This window comes from Tasmannia lanceolata, unplaced genomic scaffold (assembly GCF_043159265.1).
Source record: "Tasmannia lanceolata isolate RefF3 unplaced genomic scaffold, GAP_Taslan_0.1 ptg000011l, whole genome shotgun sequence".
In the NCBI taxonomy this organism is placed as follows: domain Eukaryota; kingdom Viridiplantae; phylum Streptophyta; class Magnoliopsida; order Canellales; family Winteraceae; genus Tasmannia; species Tasmannia lanceolata.
This window is the reverse complement of record NW_027518688.1, coordinates 27,742,844-27,763,814: the sequence shown is the minus strand read 5'-3', so window position 1 is coordinate 27,763,814 and position 20,971 is coordinate 27,742,844. Positions and strand designations below refer to the sequence as shown.

The 20,971-nt window shown below is 41.1% G+C and overlaps 2 protein-coding genes across 7 annotated transcripts; one reads left to right on the top strand and one right to left on the bottom strand.

Moving 5' to 3' along the window:
* The first annotated feature begins 3,014 nt into the window (after nucleotides 1-3,014).
* On the top strand, nucleotides 3,015-16,411 carry LOC143886906 (pyruvate kinase, cytosolic isozyme). 6 transcript variants are annotated; one of them, XR_013253946.1, is made up of 6 exons: nucleotides 3,047-3,202; nucleotides 3,336-3,644; nucleotides 10,613-11,074; nucleotides 11,490-12,334; nucleotides 15,028-15,055; nucleotides 15,113-16,411. XR_013253946.1 is itself a non-coding variant. In XM_077391079.1 (5 exons), exons 2-4 carry the CDS (start codon nucleotides 3,387-3,389, stop codon nucleotides 12,300-12,302), a joined length of 1,533 nt encoding a protein of 510 aa, XP_077247194.1. In that variant the 5' UTR covers nucleotides 3,047-3,202; nucleotides 3,336-3,386; the 3' UTR covers nucleotides 12,303-12,334; nucleotides 15,028-16,411. The 6 variants fall into 6 exon arrangements, 4 of the variants coding, with proteins under 4 accessions (XP_077247195.1, XP_077247194.1, XP_077247193.1 ...); XR_013253947.1 differs by having other exon boundaries at nucleotides 15,028-15,579; nucleotides 15,769-16,411; XM_077391079.1 differs by having other exon boundaries at nucleotides 15,028-16,411.
* LOC143886905 (putative leucine-rich repeat receptor-like protein kinase At1g68400) lies at nucleotides 12,670-16,264 on the bottom strand. The gene is made up of 3 exons (XM_077391077.1): nucleotides 15,210-16,264; nucleotides 13,891-14,280; nucleotides 12,670-13,778 (listed from the first exon to the last, which is right to left on the bottom strand). Exons 1-3 carry the CDS (start codon nucleotides 16,087-16,089, stop codon nucleotides 13,150-13,152), a joined length of 1,899 nt encoding a protein of 632 aa, XP_077247192.1. The 5' UTR covers nucleotides 16,090-16,264; the 3' UTR covers nucleotides 12,670-13,149.
* Nucleotides 16,412-20,971: the final 4,560 nt, after the last annotated feature.

Below are 20,971 nucleotides of genomic sequence, written 5' to 3'. Positions count from 1 at the left end.
TATATATGGGCAAGGGCGTTGCTTTACCAATAATGGTGAGCGGTTGGAAGGACGCAGAAAAAGCTTGGCATGTGACACAAATAATCCACATGGATATGGCCGAGACCTTCCCCTCATCACTCTGGATGTTTCCCACTTTCTAATGTCGGTCAGTGTGTCCTTTTCTCTTTCTCTTATAATCCACTCTCCCATTCCCAACGTAAAATTGCACTAAAATATAGGTGTTTTCTCTTCATCTACCCCTTGCCTGTACCTATCAGAATTACTAAGCTCTCCCACTGTCTCTCTATATCGGAAGATTCACTTTCTTCTTCCAAACTCTTCTCCGTCAGATTAACAACACATAGACCTAAATTCCCCTGCCATTTTTCCATAATTTTTTTTTTTTTTTTTTGTAAATATTGCACATGAGAGAGTCCCCATAAAGAGGAATGCTAGACTCAAGGCAGCCCTTGTAAAGATGAGATGAGAGTAGGGGTGGACATGGTTCCGGTTCGAACCGAGGAACCGAACCGAACCGGCACATATGGTTCGGTTCGGTTCGGTTCCATAGTTATATGGTTCGGTTCCGGTTCTAAAAACCTGGAACCGATGGAAATTCGGTTCGGTTCTGGGTTTGGGATCCCGGAACCGAGAACCGAACCGAGAACCGACCCACCTTAAAACCCTTAGATTAATCAGCACTTCCCAAAAAATAAAGTGAATGGACTGATTCCACTCACTCGATTTTATAAAATGTTTGGCAAACAAGCCATAATATTTTAATGGCAGGAAAGAAGATGTGGGAAGGGAAAGTGACTGCATGCTTTTCTTTTTAATATTAACTTTGTATAACGCCCCCACAAAGTCATATTCATCATCTCATTAGAGACTTTTGTGCTCTGCTTTTCCCAACAATGATAGGCTGGAAACATAAAGTTATTCTATCTCAAGAAAAAAATAACCAAACATTCAAACAAAGGAGGAAACTGTTGTGAATAAATTCCGTTGATTTGGTGAAGGTCGGGTAAACCCAGAACCGAACCGAACCGAACCGATTATATATGGTTCTGGTTCGGTTCGGTTCCAAACATATATGGTTCTGGTTCGGTTCCAATTTCAGGGAACCGATTATATATGGTTCGGTTCTGGGTATACCCCAAAACCGAACCGAACCGAACCATGTCCACCCCTAGATGAGAGGCTCCTCCATTGGCTCCACCTCACCTCAATCGAAAATATAAAAGTCAGCTAGTGTTAAATGCACTTTGGTGCTGTTCAGCCAATGGGAGAGCACTTTCATCTCATTTTCATCTCATTTTTGCAAGGGCTCCTTGCATTCCCCTCTAAATACATAATTTTTTTAGGAATGCTAGATTCACTGGCACCTTGCAGAAAAATGAGCAAAGCGCGCCCCTATTGGTCAAGTACCATTAAAGACAGTTATTAACGTAATTTTCTGTGCCATCTTAAATGATATATTTGACCAATAGGGGTGCCCTTTGCTCCTTTTTCTGCAACGACGCCTATGAATCTAGCATTCCTCTAAAATTTGTATTCTTGGGTATGTAAATTTACTCTCTTCAATTTTTCACGCAAAGTGGTTCTAGCAGTCACGCTTTTAGTATTTTCTTTCTATATCGTTAGGCTGATCCGGGGCTGATGTTGAGGCTTTGCACCGATATGAGGCTAAAAGTTAGCACGTTCGTGACAATATGTTGGGAAAAAACCCTTTCCCACTTTGATCGAACCTCTGAAGAGACAATTGAACACAAACAACTAACCACAAAAAATATCAACAAACAACCACAATCAACACAAGAGAATTTTTATGTAGAAAACTCATTCAACGTGAAGGATAAAAACCACGGGACCTTTCTCGGAGTCCACCCAAATCTCCACTATAATACTTTAGGCACAAAACCTAATTCTCAACATCATCATATGGGATAAACATCTCCCATTCCAACAACAATAGAATCCACAAATATGAGTGAAGATAGAGCAACAATATCAACTCCAAACAAGAAGAAAAAAGGTGAAGAAAATGGTGAAATTCTCACCCAAAATCTGATGTCCGTAAACGACCCAGAAATCTGATTTAGAGAACTCCAAATCACAATCCAACCGTTCAGAATGTAGATCAAGATGTCACAAACCTGCTGTCCAAAAAGCAGCTCAATCGGACCACGAATCGACCTCCAATCGTTGGTTTGATCACCGCTGCGCAGAAACCCTATTTCCTGCGAATTTCTCTTATATTTTTGCGTCGTTTTTTCATTGCCAAATGTTATGGCTACACTTAGAGATATGCTTTAGATACAGAAAGACCATATTGTCCCTCTAGTTAAAAACAAATTCCAAATAAGCCCTTATTGGGTTGGACTTAAACCCAACAAATCTCACCCTCTAGCCCAAAAAAGGAGATTCCAACACTGACTCCATCTGGCAAGCAAAAATCAAACTTCTCTCTCGGAAGTGCCTTTGTCATCATATCTGAACCATTGGCCGGTATGTACTTTCTGTAATTCCAACACTTTGGACTCTAAGATGTCTCGTATCACGTGTGTGGTGTAGCCAAAAGCCCACCGGTTTCACTTGGTGGCTCATGCGCGTAGCCCACCTTTCTCCTCTTCTCATTTACAAAATTAAAGAAGTGAAAAGCTATATAAACACATGAAGCTGTTTTTCACTTTTCAATACGGGACTATTCGCTTTTGTGAAGGAAGTGAGCAAACTCATTTTAAAGAGCAAAGTAGTTTCTTTTTTAAACAAAAGAACTTTGTAAAATATCAGCCAGAGCTATTTTTGTATTAAAATACCAACATATTTGATTTCGGATTCACTTTGGAGCGTGTTTCACTCGTTTGTCATAGAAAAACATAAAAGCATTTGACAAACAAGGCCCGATTGAAACCACTCACGTCTGCTTCTTGTTTCAAAGAGTCGAAACCGGCGGCAGAGTCACATGGTTTATTATATACCACGGAAAGAGTTAAAAGGATATTCGCATCGTTAGGTGGAATTGCGAGTCCTTCAGCTTAAAGACCTTGCAACTCATCACAAGCATATCAAATATCATCCGTCCACGTGTCACGATATAGGACCCTTTTAACCCGAACATTCCTTAATACATGACGGACAGGAAAGAAGGAGGTGCGGGAGAAGGAAAGGTAAAGACGGGTTGGTTGCTGGTTCTAAATCTAATCTAAGAAGAATAAAGGTCTCTCATTTGTTTTTTTGTTGTAATATATTTCGGAGCTTTTGATCTCCTGCTCATTTAAGTTGTTATTTTCTGTGAATTTAGATTAGGGTTTTGAAACTGAAATACCTTTCTCTTTCACCTTTACATAGAGACCTTTCCATTTCCGATTCGATCCGTCATTTATATAGGGTTTGGGTGAAGAATGGCGAACATTGACATTGAGGGGATTCTGAAGGAAATTCCGAATGATGGGCGCATTCCCAAGACGAAGATCGTGTGCACTCTCGGTCCTGCTTCTCGATCCGTGCCTATGCTGGAGAAGCTCCTCAAAGCTGGGATGAACGTCGCCCGATTCAACTTCTCTCATGGAACACATGAGTATCATCAAGAGACCTTGAACAATCTTAAGATTGCCATGCACAACACGCAGACTCTGTGCGCCGTCATGCTTGATACTAAGGTCTGTCGCTCCCTCTCTAGATTTCTTTCTAGGCTCTGAGAGGAGAGTGTTCCTAAGCTATAGCCAAGGTTTTAAATCTCGGTTTCGGTCATCGGTCAGCGAAACCGAAACGTTTCGGTTTCAGTACGAAATTTCGGACGAAATCTTGTAAAAATTTCACTGAAATTTCCGAAACGTTTCACCGAAATTTCGGGTGAAATTTTTTACTTCACCGAAACGTTTCACCAAAATTTTCGACCGAAATTTCACCTAAATTTCCGAAACGTTTCGGCCGAAATTTTGTACTTTTCCAAAACGATGTACATTTCATTTCGTTTTCTACCGAAACCGAAATATTTCGGCCAAAATTTAAAACCATGGCTAGAGCTCAAAAACACATGTGGCCCCACATATTTTTTAGGGATCCAAAGCATTCATTTGGAAGGCCTTCCATGGATAGGGTGTGTACCAAAAATCAGCCCTATAGGATCATCCTAACCCAATCAAAGGTGGAGTGGAGAATGGACAGACACTGTGTGCCATCTTTCTGCCCATTTTTTCCCTCAACAGATGGCAGGGTTAGGATGATCCTATAGGGCTGATTTTTGGTACACACCCTATCTATGGAAGGGCCTTCCAAATGAATGCTTAGGATCCCCAAAAAATGTGGGGCCACATGTGTTTTTGAGCTTCTAAGCTATAGCTTAGGAACACTTTCCTCATATATATAATGTTATTTGATAAATTGCGTTTTATTATAATGTTTATAGAGTGCTTACACTTTTTTTAATGGTGTGTGCTGGTACACTTGTCATGCCTGTCCTGTCTTTTTTTTAATGGTAAAAAATATTATTAAAATCAAATAGGGAAAGGACCTTGGTGACCGAGATGCTCTCTATATAGATGAGAAGAGAAGACAAGAATATGTATAAAATCGTGAACACTCATTCGGGAAGGAAATAGAAAATCTTTAAACCTTCCCTAGCAACAACTCCCCTGCCTATCCTATCCGCATCTCTATTAGCCGATCATCAGACATGCCTGTGAGAAATGGATTTACATGCCACCCGGTCGTGGATTTCATCAAACTAGTGCACAAATCTCTAAGGATGGGGTGACTCCCCTTGAACAATGTAATAACATTGAGGGAATCTCATTACACAATCAGCTTGTCTAGGATGCTACTCTCTATAATCCTCATGCCCTTGAGAACCACTCACCTTTGCCTCGTTGGATTATGCAATTCCAACAGGCCCACCTCGTCACTCCCTCCTCATCTCTCAATACCCCTCCTGCTCCTGCTCCTGCTCCTGCTCCTGCTGGCCCTTGGGTTTCCTATGCTGGATCCATCAAAGTTCAACATCCTAGGGACTGGCAGATCCCATCCGGGGATGGGAGTCCTCACCGGCTCACTAGTATAGCATACCTCTCTCCATCCCTTCCAAAGGTCATAGGCTGGCACAAACCTGAAGCTCGGAGGCAAGGAAGCAGGATTCGTTCGTGGAGGTGGGGATTCGCGATTCCCCGGAACGCGAATCCGATTCGGGATTCAATTTGAATCCCCGAAAATTGGGAATCGTCGGAACCCTAATTCCCAATTTTGGGAACTCCGATTCCCACTTTATAGGAACCCCGATTCCCAGGCGATTCCATGCGAATCCCCAGCAAATCCCAACTCTCCAGCGACTCCCGGCGAATCTCTGGCAAACCCACGATTCCCGCTTCCAACCATCCCCGGAGCCTTCGATTCCCGCTTTCGATTCCCGCCCTGGCAACCTTGCTCGGAGGGATCTTTACCTGGTTATGGTTAACATGATCACCTTAGTATAGATAATTGCTATGATTTGGCCGGCACTATGAATTTATTGCGGACAAGTGTGTTGATCCTTTGAGCACTTCTAAATATACTGCTAGAAGTGTCAAACTTAATGTGGGCATGCCAACAGGTTTTTGTATTGTGTCAAGTGTGACATTCTGTTCTACTAGTGAATATTGTTTTTACCTTTTTATTGTTTACTCTTGTTTTATTAATAGCTCTTCTTTAACTAATATGTGTTGTTATATCTCATCTCATAAACCTAAAATCCTAAACAAACTCTTATTCCAATATTATGTTCATTGTATCCTATTGGTCTCCCTTTCTCGCTGCACATATAGGAGACTAAAGAGAATACATTAAATTGATGAATGTGTTTTTATTTGATTATCCCATGTTTTTTAGATTATAGTTGATTAATTCTAAGATTTATTAGTTTGTTAAATGAATACCGCATTTATATTTTTGCAAATTATGATAGTAATATGTAATTTTATATGTATGTGCGTGTATAGGTGTGTCACCATTTCTAGGTTTTTAGGAGTTGCCATGTTAGACACCTCGTATCCGTATCGAAACTCGACACACGAATCCGTTTCCACAAATCATGATTATATATACTTTCTGTTGTAGCCTTTTCCCCTTTTCTAAATTTTGGAATTTTGCCGTGTTCGACACTCCGTGTCAATGTCGACACTCGTGTCCGTGTCCACAAATCATAGGATAATTGTGAAGACTTTACCAGACCCTCAAATACCCCAGCATTCCTTTCCTTTGAGAGGACCCATAATGCATGTGGTCAAGAGGACCACATTCCAAAGGTTTTCCCGTTCACTGTCATAAAACATAAAACAAGCTCTCAAGTAGGTCAATCAACCTTGACGGGAAGACCCACGTCCCGTGAGATTGTATCTGTACAAAAACCTGCTTCATATGTCTCTTGCTAGCCTATAGTGCAGAAACATGTGGTCCACTAACTCACCTGACTCCACACAGAAGGCGCAATATCCACTATTAGTATTTGGCAATTGCATAGGTGTTGCACTGTTAAGATCCACTGTTAGTATGTGGCGATTGCATATGTGATCTACTGTTACTATGTGGCGATTGCATAGGTGATCCACTATTAAGATCCTGTCAACAAAGGTTGTCCATCCAAGCGTGCAGACCCTAGGGGTGGCGCTGGTATGATCCATACCCTGGCAAGAACAAAGGTCCAGGGTAGGGAACCAACTAGGGGACCAACTGTTGGTAGAATGACTTGACATTGAATATCCCAGAGGAATGCATTATCCTTTTGATGTAACATGCCTCTAATATCTCCAATAAACATCTTATCCAATCTAGTTCCCTGTCAAAAAAGTTTCTTTGGAAATTTATCTTCCACGAAATCTAGCCTACATCCACTCAAACCATTCATGAACAAGAACCTCCTTATTCACAACAGTAGAGAACAATTCTGGAAACATATCCTTTAACGGAGTGTCTTAACACCACCTGTCATGTCAAAATCTAATCATGTCACCTGAATAAACTCCATATCTAGTTCCCTCATTAAATCTGTACTTTTGCATGTCTCTCCAATCTGTCACACCACTGAATCTAAAGTTATCCTCAGATATCAGGTTACCCGGCGCACTCCCATACTCTCTATAACCCTTGTCCATATGTCCACCCCATATCTCCATAGTCACTTCCTGAGCAGTGCCTGATTAACACATTTTAACCTTCTAATTCCCAGACCACCAGCCCTTACGGGCTTGCAAATCTCCTCCCAGCTAACCAAATACTATTTCCGCTTCTCACCTGATCTGCCCCATAGGAATATTCCCTAAATTTAGTCTATTATTTTGTTAACAGTCATAGGACATTTGAACATTGACAATTGATAAATTGGGATGTTTGCTAATGCTGCCTTTATGAGTGTGATTCTCCCCTCTAGAGAGATCAGGTTCTGCTTCCATTATCTAGTCTCTTTTTCATCCTTTCCACTATCGAATCCCACTCTCTTATGTGATCTCCCTACATGTAGCGGGAGCGATAAATAAATTGACAAGAATCTGTCCACCTTGCAACCAAGAAGACTTGCCAATCCCTCTATTATCTTCTCGGATATGTGGATTCCGAGAATTCTATATTTTAGAGAATTTTATCTCTACCTAGTAACCATCTCTTAGCATTTGAGAATTGCCTTTAGGTTTAAAACTTTGTCCACCTGACAGTGAAAACCAAATTATCATCTGCAATCTGCAAAGTGGAGATGGGAGACTTACAGCTGCTGTTTTCTATTTTGAAGCCTTCGATTAGTCCCTTTGTTTTCCCCTTTACCATTAATCTACTTAGGGTTTCCGCTACAATTGTGAAGAGAATGTAAGAAAGCCGGGGGGGGGGGGGGGGGGGGGGGGGTCTCTGCCTTAGGCCTTTTTATAACTCAAAGAAGCCTTTTGGTGATCCATTTATCAAGATTGGGCACCAAGCCGGGGAGACACATCTCCTAATCCATGCACACCACCTGTTTCCAAATCGCATCCTCTTTAAGAGGTACTCCAGGCAGTCCTAAATTCCTATTTGACGATCATAAGGTTTCTCCATATCCAGCTTTACATAAGATACCCTTCTTGCCATGTTTGAAATAATAGTCTACTGCCTCGTTAGGAATCAAAGCACCATCAAGAATTTGCCTTTCCATCACAAAAGTTGATTGATGGCTCTAGATGAGTTTTGGTAGCACCTTCTTTAGCCGTTACCTCAAGGCTTTAGTTAACACTTTATATAAGCACCCAACAAATCATTTTGGTGTAAAAGATGCTAAAGAAGGTGCCACCAAATAAAGGTTGCTTGGGAAAATATGGAGAATATTGACCCTTGAGATTAGCATCCTTTATTGATGAGATCATGGAAAGAATTTGGAGGAAATGATTTCTCTTTTATTCATATCCTTGGAAGTTAAAATCATTTAGCCGATAAGTAGAGAAAGTGGGCTGTGTAGGATTATCTGTATCAGGATAATCTCTACGCCCTGATATTGATTTAATATTTTTCTTTTTCTTTAATCATTTTGTTACTTTCATTGAAAAAAGAATAATTGCAGTTCTATAAAAGTTACACAGCACAAGTTATATCATAAATAAAAAATAAATGGTAGTATAATGATATTCATACAAAAAGATGAAAAGAAACCTGAACAAATATTTAAAAAGTACAAAAAAGTAACAAGAAATTTGCACATAGACCCTCGGATATGTGGATCAGGCTCAAAGATGAGCAGATCTGGCTCAATGAAAAAGTTAAACATCAACTTAAATTAAACGAGAACATTAAAATAAACATGAAAATTAAAATAAATAATTAAACTAAATAAAAGGAGAAAGGTAACCAGATAGATGTATAAATACATTGGTAGCATCAATGACATGTTGAAGTATCATAGTAAAAAAAATAGTGCATTAAAAGTGTTTAATCTAAGCAAAAGAAAGCGGGAATTATATAAATAAGAAAGAAATAAAATCCATTATTAAAAGGGGGGCGAATGCGTACTGCCGGGGGGGGGGGTGGGGGGTTTGAAAATATCATCGCCCGATAATTACATTTACACCCCCTCTAGTTTTCGACACATCCACTTCCACCCTTATAGTTTAAAACGTGACAAATACACCCCTGTAGTTTCAATTTGTTTAAGGTTTGCCCCCTCAGCTGAAGGTTTGTCCATAGATTGAAGGGTTAGGATGATCCGATGGAGCTGATTTTTTGGGCACACCCTATCTATGTCAGAATCCATCAAATGAACGCTTTGGATCATCCAAATAATGTGGGCCCATACCCGAATCCAAACACTACCAAAAAATCATCCAAATAATGTGGGCCCACATTGTTTGGATGATCCAAAGCGTTCATTTGATGGGTCCTGACATAGATAGGGTGTGCCCAAAAAATCAGCTCCATCGGATCATCCTAACCCTTCAATCTATGGACGAACCTTCAGCTGAGGGGGCCTACCTTAAACAAATTGAAACTACAGGGGTGTATTTGTCACGTTTTAAACTATAGGGGTGAAAGTGGATGTGTCAGAAACTAGAGGGGGTGTAAATGTAATTATTCCCATAATTTTATAAATAAGAAAGGAATAAAATCCTTTATTAACTACCAAATCTCATAAAATGTCACCAACTCAATGCATGTATGTTTTTGTACAACTAATGCCTAACAAAAAGAGGAAAATATAGTGTGTTTTACCTCACACAGAAAATTTCTAAATCAGGCAGTCCACTTTCTATTCATTGATTTTTGCTTTAGTTCATGCTTTATGCTAATCCCAAAAGAATGGTGTAGAAAGTGAAAAATGACTTCATTTGCATAAAAGGTTTATCCCAATATCGACAGATATTGGGAAATAAAATCCATTATTAGTTCATGTTTAGTCCACTTTCAACATCAGTATGGTGCTGTATTGGATCTTTATAGGCCAATACAGTCAGATACACGCCTGATATATGGGTGGTTATTTTTGGTAGATACAGGTAGGACTGTAGGAGCATCTGAATCCTCTCAGACCCGAATTGACCAGTACATATGTTTTTTATTGATATTTTGACGCATGCTCCCTTTTGGACCGTGAATGGCTGTGTTTTAGGTAGTCCACTTTCTATTCATTGATTTTTGGTTTAGTTCATGTTTTAGGCTAATCCCAAAAGAATGGTGTAGAAAGTGAAAAATGACTTCAGTTGCATAAAAAGTTTATCCCAATATAGACAGATATTGGGAAATAAAATGCATTATTAGTTCATGTTTTGTCCACTTTCAACATCAGTATGGTGCTGTATTGGATCTTTATAGGCCAATACAGACAGATACACACCTAATATGGGTGGTTATTTTTGGTAGATACAGGTAGGACTGTAGGAGCATCTGAATCCTCTCAGACCCGAATTGACCAGTACATATGATATTGATTGATATTTTGACGTATGCGCCCTTGTGGACCGTGAATGGCTGTGTCTCAAGAATCTACTTCATGAGATTTTTTTTTATTCTTATCAGTTTTGGAACCAAACATGCGACTCCTTTCATTTGAAATTTGTGTTTTGCTAGCTAGATGAAAGCTACGTAAGTTTCAATGGTAAATCTCTTCGCAGTTTCCACCTTATGGTATTCTTCCCGTTTCTTATTTTCTCAGGGACCTGAGATTCGTACTGGCTTCCTAAAAGATGCAAAACCAGTCCAACTAAAGGAGGGACAGGAAATTACAATAACTACTGATTACAGCATCAAAGGCGACCCAGAAATGATTTCCATGAGTTACAAGAAACTTCCTTCAGACGTGAAACCTGGAAATACCATTTTGTGTGCAGATGGTACCATCACCCTCACTGTTTTATCTTGTGACCCTGCTGCTGGAACTGTGAGATGCTGTTGTGAGAACACAGCTGTCCTGGGCGAGAGAAAGAACGTCAATCTTCCAGGTGTTGTAGTGGATCTTCCCACACTTACAGAGAAGGACAAGGAGGACATCCTAGGATGGGGTGTGCCCAACAATATTGATATGATTGCTCTTTCGTTCGTGCGCAAGGGCTCAGATCTTGTTAATGTCCGACAGGTTCTTGGACCTCATGCAAAGCACATACAGTTGATGTCAAAGGTTTGTTCTGTTATTCTTGTAATGAAAGATGCTTCATTCATGAATCCGCATAGATAGCATGCATGCCTGTTAACATGTTGCTTGCATAGTTGCCCCCCCCCCCCCCCCCCCCCCCCCCCCCCCCCTTCCTGCAAAAAATACATGGTTTCATCCACTCAAGTCTCAAGTACTGGTATAATCACGGTATCATGTACATTCTTCTTTCTCATTCACATTATGCATCCACTGATTTTGTTGGTTGTAATCTTTAAGATAGATTTGCTCCTGTCTTAAATGTCATCAAGCTGAGGTTTCCCATGTCTGCTTTATTTGGCTGTAGTTTCTTTTAGCAAAGTTCTTTTTAACAGATACCGTTTAAAAAAATAATCTTTAAACATGTAATTATTTCTCTTCTTGTTTATGTTTGAATTTCAAGGTTGAGAACCAGGAGGGTGTGGTCAACTTTGATGAAATCCTGAAGGAGACAGATTCTTTCATGGTTGCCCGGGGTGATCTCGGGATGGAGATCCCTGTTGAGAAGATTTTCTTGGCCCAGAAGATGATGATCTACAAATGCAATCTTGTGGGCAAGCCCGTAGTCACTGCCACCCAGATGCTGGAGTCCATGATCAAGTCCCCCCGTCCAACGCGTGCTGAGGCCACTGATGTTGCCAATGCTGTTCTTGATGGCACTGACTGTGTCATGCTCAGTGGTGAGAGTGCTGCAGGGGCCTACCCTGAGATTGCTGTCAAGATCATGGCCCGGATCTGCATTGAGGCAGAATCCTCTCTTGACTATGGAGCCATTTTCAAGGAGATGATCCGATCGACACCTCTGCCTATGAGCCCGTTGGAAAGCCTCGCTTCCTCTGCTGTTAGGACGGCCAACAAGGCCAGGGCTACTCTCATTGTTGTATTGACCCGAGGTGGAACCACGGCCAAGCTGGTGGCCAAGTACCGTCCTGCAGTGCCGATCCTGTCAGTGGTGGTTCCCGTCCTGACAACAGACTCGTTCGACTGGATGTGCAGTGATGAGACACCAGCAAGGCACAGCCTCATCTACAGGGGCTTGATCCCACTGCTGGCCGAAGGATCTGCCAAGGCCACGGATGCCGAGTCAACAGAGGTGATCCTGGATGCTGCCCTCAAGTCTGCGACAGAAAGGGGGTTGTGCAAGCTGGGGGATGCGATCGTGGCATTGCACCGCATTGGTGCAGCTTCCGTCATTAAGATCTGCCTGGTGAAATGAATGAATGAATGATAGATGGTGCGCTTCACGCAGCTAAGTTCTACCCCCTCTTTTTTCCCCTAACATGAGTTTTTCTTAGCTTTGCTGGAAGCTCATCTATTTTATTTATCAGACTCGACTTAGCATGCTACTACTCTATAGGGAACTTCGTGGGAGATGGTTTGTACTATTTATAGTATATGTAAATGGCCTGGACCAGTACAGAGAGCTTCGTCTCTTCGGGAATTTCTTTATTCTGCATGGATTTGATTTTGTTAAATAAGAATCTCCATATACAGTAGTAAACCTTGCAAAATGTGATATCTACTCGGTGTTTTAATGGGATTTATTGGATTATGCGGTGCATAATTTTTGGGCCATAGCAGATCTAGAGTAAGGACTGATGATTTATGGGTGAAAGTTGGGATCTAGTTTCAATGTATTACAACGAGTTCAGGCCAAACCGAAGCATTCACCATTCACCGTATCAAAGATGTCTTGCTTTGAAAGAATAATTTAAGAAAGACAACCCCATAAGCTACATACAGTGATAAAATGATCGTTCAACATCGAAACAATGTGAAAAGAATAGAATAGAAAAAAAATTGCCATACACTCGGCCTCACATGTACAGATTAAGAGACAGTTTAGCTCGTGTAGGGTGGAAAGATACGCATTGATTGAGCTCTGCCACAACACTAACTTGCTGCAAAAAACTTTCAAGTCCTCATTTTTGTTGCTTTGTTCCCAAGTTTTCAAAAACTCCAAATCGACTCAGGGATTGCTTAGTTTAGTGACTTTAGACTCAGATTCCTGTCGATCAACATGTGTTTTGTTTTGCAATTACACGAAATGAACCTGGCATAGCCTATGTGCTTTTGGAGTCTTCTCCTTTCATTTCTACTTTGGTGTCTTTCTCCCCCTTAATCTCTTCAATCTTCTTCAGCACCTCAGTCATCTTTGGACGCTTCTCTGGCTCCAAAGCAGTACACTCCAGAGCAATCTCTGTGAGCTTCAACATCTCTTCATGTCCATCTTTTGCAGCTACTATCTCCAGATCCAATATGTCGGTCGACCAGTCTTGGTTAATGGCTGATCTCACCCATTGGGATAAATCATTGGTCCGGTCTTCAGTTGCCGGCGAGAATTCACCTGGTATCCGTCCTGTGATGATCTCCAGTAGCAATATACCAAAGCAGTAAACATCAGCCTTGTGGGTCAGTTTCTTTCCTTGCGAGGCTTCAGGCGACTTTCCGGCAGCGAGCTTAAGGATGGTTTTTCCAGATGGTAGGAGGGGTAGAAAGCCGAAGTCTGTGAGTTTTGGGTGGTAGTTTCTACTTCTCTGTTGGATAATGACATTGGAGGATTTTAGGTTGGCATGTGGGACCTTGTGAGAAGGTAAGGATTGGTGAAGGTAGGCCAGACCGTTTGCTATGCCTTTGATTATTGATAGGCGTTTGGACCAGTTCAAGGGTACTCTTCCAGCTCCTCTATTCTCTAAAACACCCAACAAGTAAATCAAACATTAAAATTACAACATACATATAAGTTCATATGGAAATGAGATGACACACCATAGAGTTTTGTTGGAGAGTGGAGAGATTATCACCATGTAGAAATTCAAATAAGCTCCCACCAGGGACATACTCAGAGATAACCAGCTTCTCCTCTTTTGAATAGTAGAAAGAAATAATTTCCACAAGGTTTTGATGCTTCATCTTCCCAAGCAATTGCATCTGTTGAACGAACTCCTTCTTTGTCAACCAATTCATCTCCTTAAGCCTCTTCACTGTGATGACAAAACTAGACTCCAACATTGCTTTGTATGTACTTCCTAGGCTCCCCTTCCCCATCATTTCAGCAGAAGCCCTTAACAGATCATCCAGATCGAAAACCGGCCTATCTTTGTCAAAGAATTCCAACTCTACCGTCCTCTCTGGGTCCCCCGTGCTCTCTGAAGTACGCATTTTCTTATCAACCCACTCCGCCGATGCTTCTCCTATTAACGACAATATAAAATAATTCAACCAGTATGTTTAAAGGCATTTGGCCCAACTTATGGTTGCCATTTGGATCAAAAGATCTGATCATGTCCGCAACGCAAAAGTAAAGCTCAATAAGCGTCTTTTAGGGAAGAGCGTAAAGTCCCATTTCTTTTTAGGTTGTATTTGGTTGAGATTCTTGAAAACTCACTCTCAAGAGCAAAAAAGAACAGAAAAGAAAACTCACTCTCAAGTCCTATTCCTAAGCGTCTGTTCATTTTGGATTTTTGAACAGAACTTGATTTTGGATTTGGTTGAGATTCTTGAAAACTCACTCTCAAGTCCTGTTCATTTTGGATTTTGAGAATTGACTGATTAGTGGACTCGAAATCAATTCACAAAATCCAAAAAGAACAGGGCCTGGGAGCTAATTCTTTCAGAAGAATTAAGTTTGGTTAAACTGACATTTATTAAAAACCATTTAAAATGCATTTGTTAATCTCAATTTTAAAATTCATTTTCGGAGAACATGAATTCCTTCTAGATTCTGGTCTATGTACAAATTTGAACTCTGGGAAAGAATATGGTATACCCGTTGCGAACCAAAGGTCATTCTTAACTCGATTTGCTCGAGAATTCGCTTTAGATGTATTATTCATTTTAAGTGTGGCTTTTTATTTATGGCTCTTTTTTTTTTTTTTGAATGGTTTTATTTATGGGTTTTTCTATTTTAATATCGAAGCGTTGTTGGGTTTTGAACGCAGGAACGCAGGACCTGCCGTGAAGTAATAGATCTGATACCATGTGAAATAACCAATTACTCCAAAAACTAAAACTGTGAAGTAATAGCTCTGATACCATGTGAAATAACCAATTACTCCAAAAACTAAAGCTGTTAAGAGTTGGTGTTATATAATCGTTTATACTTCAACAAGAAGTTGCATACCTGAGTCCTCTCCTCTTTTTCCCTTTCCGTGTTTCCTCTTATAATAGCACAAGAATACCAACATCACTTTGAAAGGGACCAGCACTGCGGCCACTGCAATTAAAGCAACAGTTAATGCTTTGAACGTGTTGTTCTTCAACGAAGTTGGCGAAGGCGAATTTGGTGCAACAGGAGGAAGAGGAGGAGGGGAAGGGCTACCAGGACATGGCTTCCTCAAAGGTCTCCCACATAATCCCAAGTTATTATCATAAGAGCTCTTGGAGAACCTTAGTAGGACTACTGTTTCAGGAATCTGACCCTCAAGAAGATTATCTGACACATTGAAAACTGTCAGTGACTGCTGATCAAAAGGAGGAATCGTCCCGGTGAGGTGATTTTCTTGGAGCTCTAACTCTGCTAGATTTGGTAATTGGATTAATTCCAACGGAATCGAAGCTGAGAAACTATTGTGTGATAAGAACACATATTCCAAATGAACGAGGTTTGCGAGATGAGGAATAGGACCAAAGAGGGAGTTGTTTCTAAAACTAATTTTACTTAAAAATGATATGTTTTGCAGAAACGAGGGTGGAAGTGAGCCTGTCATGTGAATCCCTTCAAGAACTATGTGAATGACATGTGAATTCCAACATTCGATTCCAACCCAGTTGCTGTTATTGTCATGACAAGGTGGACCTGTCCAAATAGAATGCAAATGCAAAGTAGAATTAACAGTCTCCCTCAATTGAATCAGAGCTTCTCTTTCATCAGGGTAGAACACGTTGGCAATCGAAACTATCTTTGAGGATCGAATTGCGAATACCAAGAGACAGATGGAGATGTGCAGAGCAAGATTCATGGCGCATGGTTTCTTGAATAAATGGGTTTCTTCTGGTTGCATGGAAGTTTGATTATTTCTTCATAATTGGTCTAAGCCTTCTTCTCAAATGCTTGGAGGAGAGGGACAAGGCAAGTTAGCTAACATTCGGGAATGTAAGACATAAAAGCGGAAAGATCAAGGAATAGTTAGAAAGAAAAGAGACTAGTTTGACAGCTTTCATTTGTTTAATATCTGTCAACGTAGGTTGAGAGGGCGTGAATATTGAATCCCTTTCTTGTTTAACCATTTTATTATTTTTATACATAGCCAAAGGGGGTTTCGAGATAGATGGGCCAGTTGCACCAACGGTTAGATGACATGGCCACCGTCCCCCTTTTGAATTGCCGGCTGGATTTCGATTAACTTATGCTAATTGCCTTCCCAAATGATTCCTTGTTGCCGTCTCAAGGCAGCCACAGGGATCCTTAGAAGGCAGGCCATTCCTTTCCATCTCCTTTTTCATCTATCCTGAAATTATATCGTAGGGAAATGAAAATTCCACTCCCTGTCCCAGCATTTCTTTCCTTTATTTACAGGCAAAGACAAATAAAAGACTGTGGAAATGCGAGATTTTTTGGGAGGACAAAAAGAGGTGTGGATAAATGTTACGGTCCTGAGTAGAGGCCTACCTAGGTATGAGACTATGTGGGACCTAGCCTGATATAGGACAGGTTTAAGGGCCTAGCCTAACATGTTCCATCAGCTCTATTACTTTTGGCGTATTGGTTAGGTACCTAACATTCGGTATAAGAGGAACTACCACGTCTCATGTTCAAGTCACAGAAAGGGCAACCTGTGGAAATGGCTACCTGGTAAAACAAAGCTAGAGTGAAGCAGTCAGAATGTCGGCTGCCGAGGACAGCGGATGCAGAAGCGTGGTGGAATGTTACGGTCCTAAGCGGGGCTTGCCTAAGTATAGGACTAGGTGGGACCCAGCTTGGTATGGGACAGGTTTAAAGGGCCTGGGCTACAGCGTTCCATCATCTCCATAAGCGTATTTACCTAACATTTAATGTTGCGGTCATGAGTGGGGGCTTGCCTAGGTATGGGACTAGGTGGGATCCTGTATGGGACATGTTTAAAGGGATCAGCCTAACCGCATTCCATGATCCTGTATGGGACATGTTTAAAGGGATTAGCCTAACCATATTCCATCAGCTCTGGAGCACCTAGTCCCGTACCTAGGAAGGCCCCCACTCAAATTGTAGCAATATATCATTTCCCTAAACTGTAGGTCCTTTTTGCTTTAAGTTATGTTGTAGCCTTATATATTTTAGTTACTTCCTTCAGCCTTTTCCCAACAGTGCTAACCCCTTTAGCTTCCCTTTTCGTTAAAATAACTTGCTATTGGAGTATTTTCAAAATAAAATGCCTTTTGAAAAGGTTTTGAAAAGAAAAGTGTACTTTATTTGTAAAGATGGCTGTTTTTGAAAAGAGGGTGAAAAGTGCTTTGTGAGAATAGTCCCACATTGGAAACTCGAGAAGTTGGAGAGGGTATATAAAGCTCTACCAACTTCTCTCTTTGCTTTGTTGCACAGTCTGCCCACGCGCACCATGGGCATTCGGCTGTAGGGAGCTAGTGGCTCACGTTGCACTTCGCACGACGCATCTTGATCAGCTAAATTAGTCGGTCGGGTCGTAGATCGGTCAAGTATGTGATCGATTGGTCGGTGAGATGTGCTCCGATGGCTAGTGTGGGAATTGGTGTGAATGTGTGATCCACCGACGGCTAGTGTGGGAATGGGTGTGATCTGGTTCGTCAGATAGCAGGTAACGGCTAGTGGATGATCGAGTGTGATGTGGATCGTCGGATTGCATCCCGTCGCGTCCCAACGATCAGAAGATGATCGGGTGAAATCTACACCGTGGATCGATGATCTAGTGGTTAAGGACGGTGGTTTTACACAAGCCGACAGTCACTCCAGAATTAATTTGGACTGTAGAATCGTGGATGGGCGCGATATAACAGCCAAATTTAATCCCTCTATGGAAATGTGCCATGTAGGGGGGTAATTCAACCAAAAAAGCCACCAAGTGCTTTATAAAAAGAGACGTATTCACCCATTTGCAACAAAATTCGAAATTACATCGTTGGGAAGCCATTTTGAGAAATTTCATAGCCTTTCAAACTTGTTCTTTACATTCTTTTTAGAAATTTCATTTTAGTGTACTGTTATTCTGCAGAAGTCTCAAATAATTGTTTACTCTAAAGGTGCATTCGGGGTTTGATTCCGTTTAGTGCAAAACGTCATCAAACATTTGGTGAAAAAGTCAGCGGGCTTCATTGTATCTTGGAGGTGAATTCGTAGTTCCCATCGCACACAATTGGTGCTGGCCAATATCATCTTAAGGAAAGCGACTACGCACCTTGAAGCATCTCATTTGCATTTCTTTTCCCACCTTCCATTTTCTCTAACACCTAAAAATTGAAATGGAAATTTTCATTCCAAGAAAAGACTACTAAAAGAAAATGGAAATGCAGATTTTTCAGAAAAGATGATGACAACCATTTTCTTCTACACCACCCAACGTGGAAGTTGTAAAAGTGATGTTAAAACACTTCTATGGTCAAAACATTTTACCTCTCCGTCATGCACGGGAGATAACTCTACTATTCATAACATTTTTCCATTTGAAGGAAAAGGAAAGACAGAGAAGGCACATTTTCATGAGGAAACTTGGGCTTTATTTCTTTCATAAAAAGGTATACGTTTCCTTCATGGCTGTGACCCTGAATAGAAAGTCTGTAAAACGACCAGCGCTTTGTGGCTGGAGATCTGTTTCTGAAAGCTCAAGTTTTCATGAGCTTTTATTCCGCGTGTCTTTTTACAATGACTCAACACTTTGATTCAAAACAGCTAAATTTTGCTCGAGAGAAACAAAGGGCGCAGATTGATTAAGGGTCAACACATACAACCCCATACAAAAGGGAAATTTTATAGACAAGTAGAGAGCTACGAGCGTGGCTAACGTAGCTTGTCATTTATCTAATAACAATAGAAAATTGCTAAAAAGGTTATCTATCATTAGGTTTTTTTTCCCTAAAAATCCAAACGTACCACTTGTGCGTGATCGGGTCTGCTGGTCCGAGTGGCAAACACAAGCCTAGTCCAACTCCGCTGACCCCACCTTGATTGGATGATCCTAGCCCCTCCGATTGTAAGTGCCTAACCAATTATTGGACTCAAAATTGTGTTTAAATTTGAGTCCAATAATTAGTTTATCATTGGCAATCGGTTGCCATAATCTTAAATGAACAGAACCTTAGCATGGGACCGGGAAAATGTGGACCGCTTCATGGCCCACCAGATCATATCTTGATTACACACATTTTTCCTGTGACCCAATGTTGATCAATACGGTTATGTGTATGGTGGGCCATACCAACTAATAGAAAAATGGTAAATCGGGGGGCTCTTTGGAGGTGATTACTCAATATGAAATTTCAATATCCTAGTCTAAAATTCAAAATTACTCATTGGTATCACGTTATGATCATTAAATTCTCAAGGTTATCACTGCCTCTTACAGCCTCATCTAACAAAATCAAAAGCGTAATCATGGAGAACTTAAAATATAAAATCTCAATGGGAGGGGTATCTTCCAGTTCACGTGCATTGAACGTGCTTTGTACTAGTAGCAGTAGTATAAATGTAGCATCACCACACACAGACACACACACAGTGATGCTTCGGAAACTCATCTCGGTGTTTGGAAGATATAAAGAAAGAAGAGAGTTAAGAAGCTATGACCGACCACAATTAACAGAGTTGAGAAGCTATGACCGACCACAATTAAGAGAGTTTGATTATATTTAGTTAGAGAAGGTCTTATCTACGATCAATGAAATCTATAAAAAGAGCAGTTGAGTAATGTTTTTGTTCATCCCTTGGCAAGTGATTTGAGCTGAGTTGAGTTGAGTTGTGTGTTCGCTTGTGTTGGTGACCATGAATACTCACACTCCTTTGCTCGCCCTTGTCTTCTTCACCCTTTCCTTGGTTCAGACCAATGCTGATCTTTACGGAAATCCGTCGCCACCAACTCTAGGACCAGCCGCACCGCCACGTTTCCAGGTTGCAGGGAAGCAAATTCCTCCAGAATCATTCTTGTGCAACATAGATAACACCAAATGCTACAATAAGCATATTTCCTGCCCAGAACAGTGCAAACAATTCATGCCAGCTAACCCCAAAGGCAAAGATTGCTTTATAGACTGCAATTCTCCCAAATGTGAAGCAGTTTGCAAGAGTACAACTACGTAGCTCGCCCCCGCCCCCCCCCCCCCCCCTCCCTCTCTTTCTCTCTCTCACACACATTCTGAAAAGAAGATTTTTTTTAAGGATGACCTTCTCTTTTTTGTGTCTGTTGCTCTTGTTATCAATTACATATTGAAATTACCTAACATAAATCTGTAATTAACATAAGCATGTTGTGGCAGATCGAAAACCCAATTGTGATGGGATCGAAGCCGTCTGTTATGACCCAAGGTTCATAGGATTGTCCGACTCAAACCTCCAGATCAATGCTCGCTTCATTGGATGTCGACCCAAAGGAAGAGCACGTGATTGCACATGGATCCAAGCCTTGGGTATCATGTTTGATTCCCACACCTTAACCTTGGCCGCTAACAAGGTTTCCAAATGGGAGGACAATGTGGACCAGCTTCTTCTCACCTATATATGATGGTGCGCCAATTTTCATTAATTAACCAAGGCCATCTCTCGACGTGGGCCGCCCCAGATAGCCCATTGGCAGTGGAGCGCACCGCAAGGTCGACGACCGCATTCACAGCTATCAGATACCTTCGGACGACTGTTTCACTCACTTAGGTGCAATTCAGGTTCTTCAACCTCTCTGAGAAGGTTCAAAGTGTGTTGGGACAAACATACCGGCCGGAGTTCCA

Bases quoted from the DNA above. Each gene is read 5' to 3' on its own strand.
- LOC143886906 (XM_077391079.1), top strand. From the start codon at position 3,387: ATGGCGAACATTGACATTGAGGGGATTCTGAAGGAAATTCCGAATGAT. The intron at 3,645-10,612 runs GTCTGTCGCTCC...TTATTTTCTCAG, and splicing joins CCGTCATGCTTGATACTAAG to GGACCTGAGATTCGTACTGG. The intron at 11,075-11,489 runs GTTTGTTCTGTT...TTGAATTTCAAG, and splicing joins ACATACAGTTGATGTCAAAG to GTTGAGAACCAGGAGGGTGT.
- LOC143886905 (XM_077391077.1), bottom strand. From the start codon at position 16,089: ATGCAACCAGAAGAAACCCATTTATTCAAGAAACCATGCGCCATGAAT. The intron at 14,281-15,209 runs GTATGCAACTTC...TGTCGTTAATAG, and splicing joins AAAAAGAGGAGAGGACTCAG to GAGAAGCATCGGCGGAGTGG. The intron at 13,779-13,890 runs GTGATAATCTCT...TGGGTGTTTTAG, and splicing joins CTTATTTGAATTTCTACATG to AGAATAGAGGAGCTGGAAGA.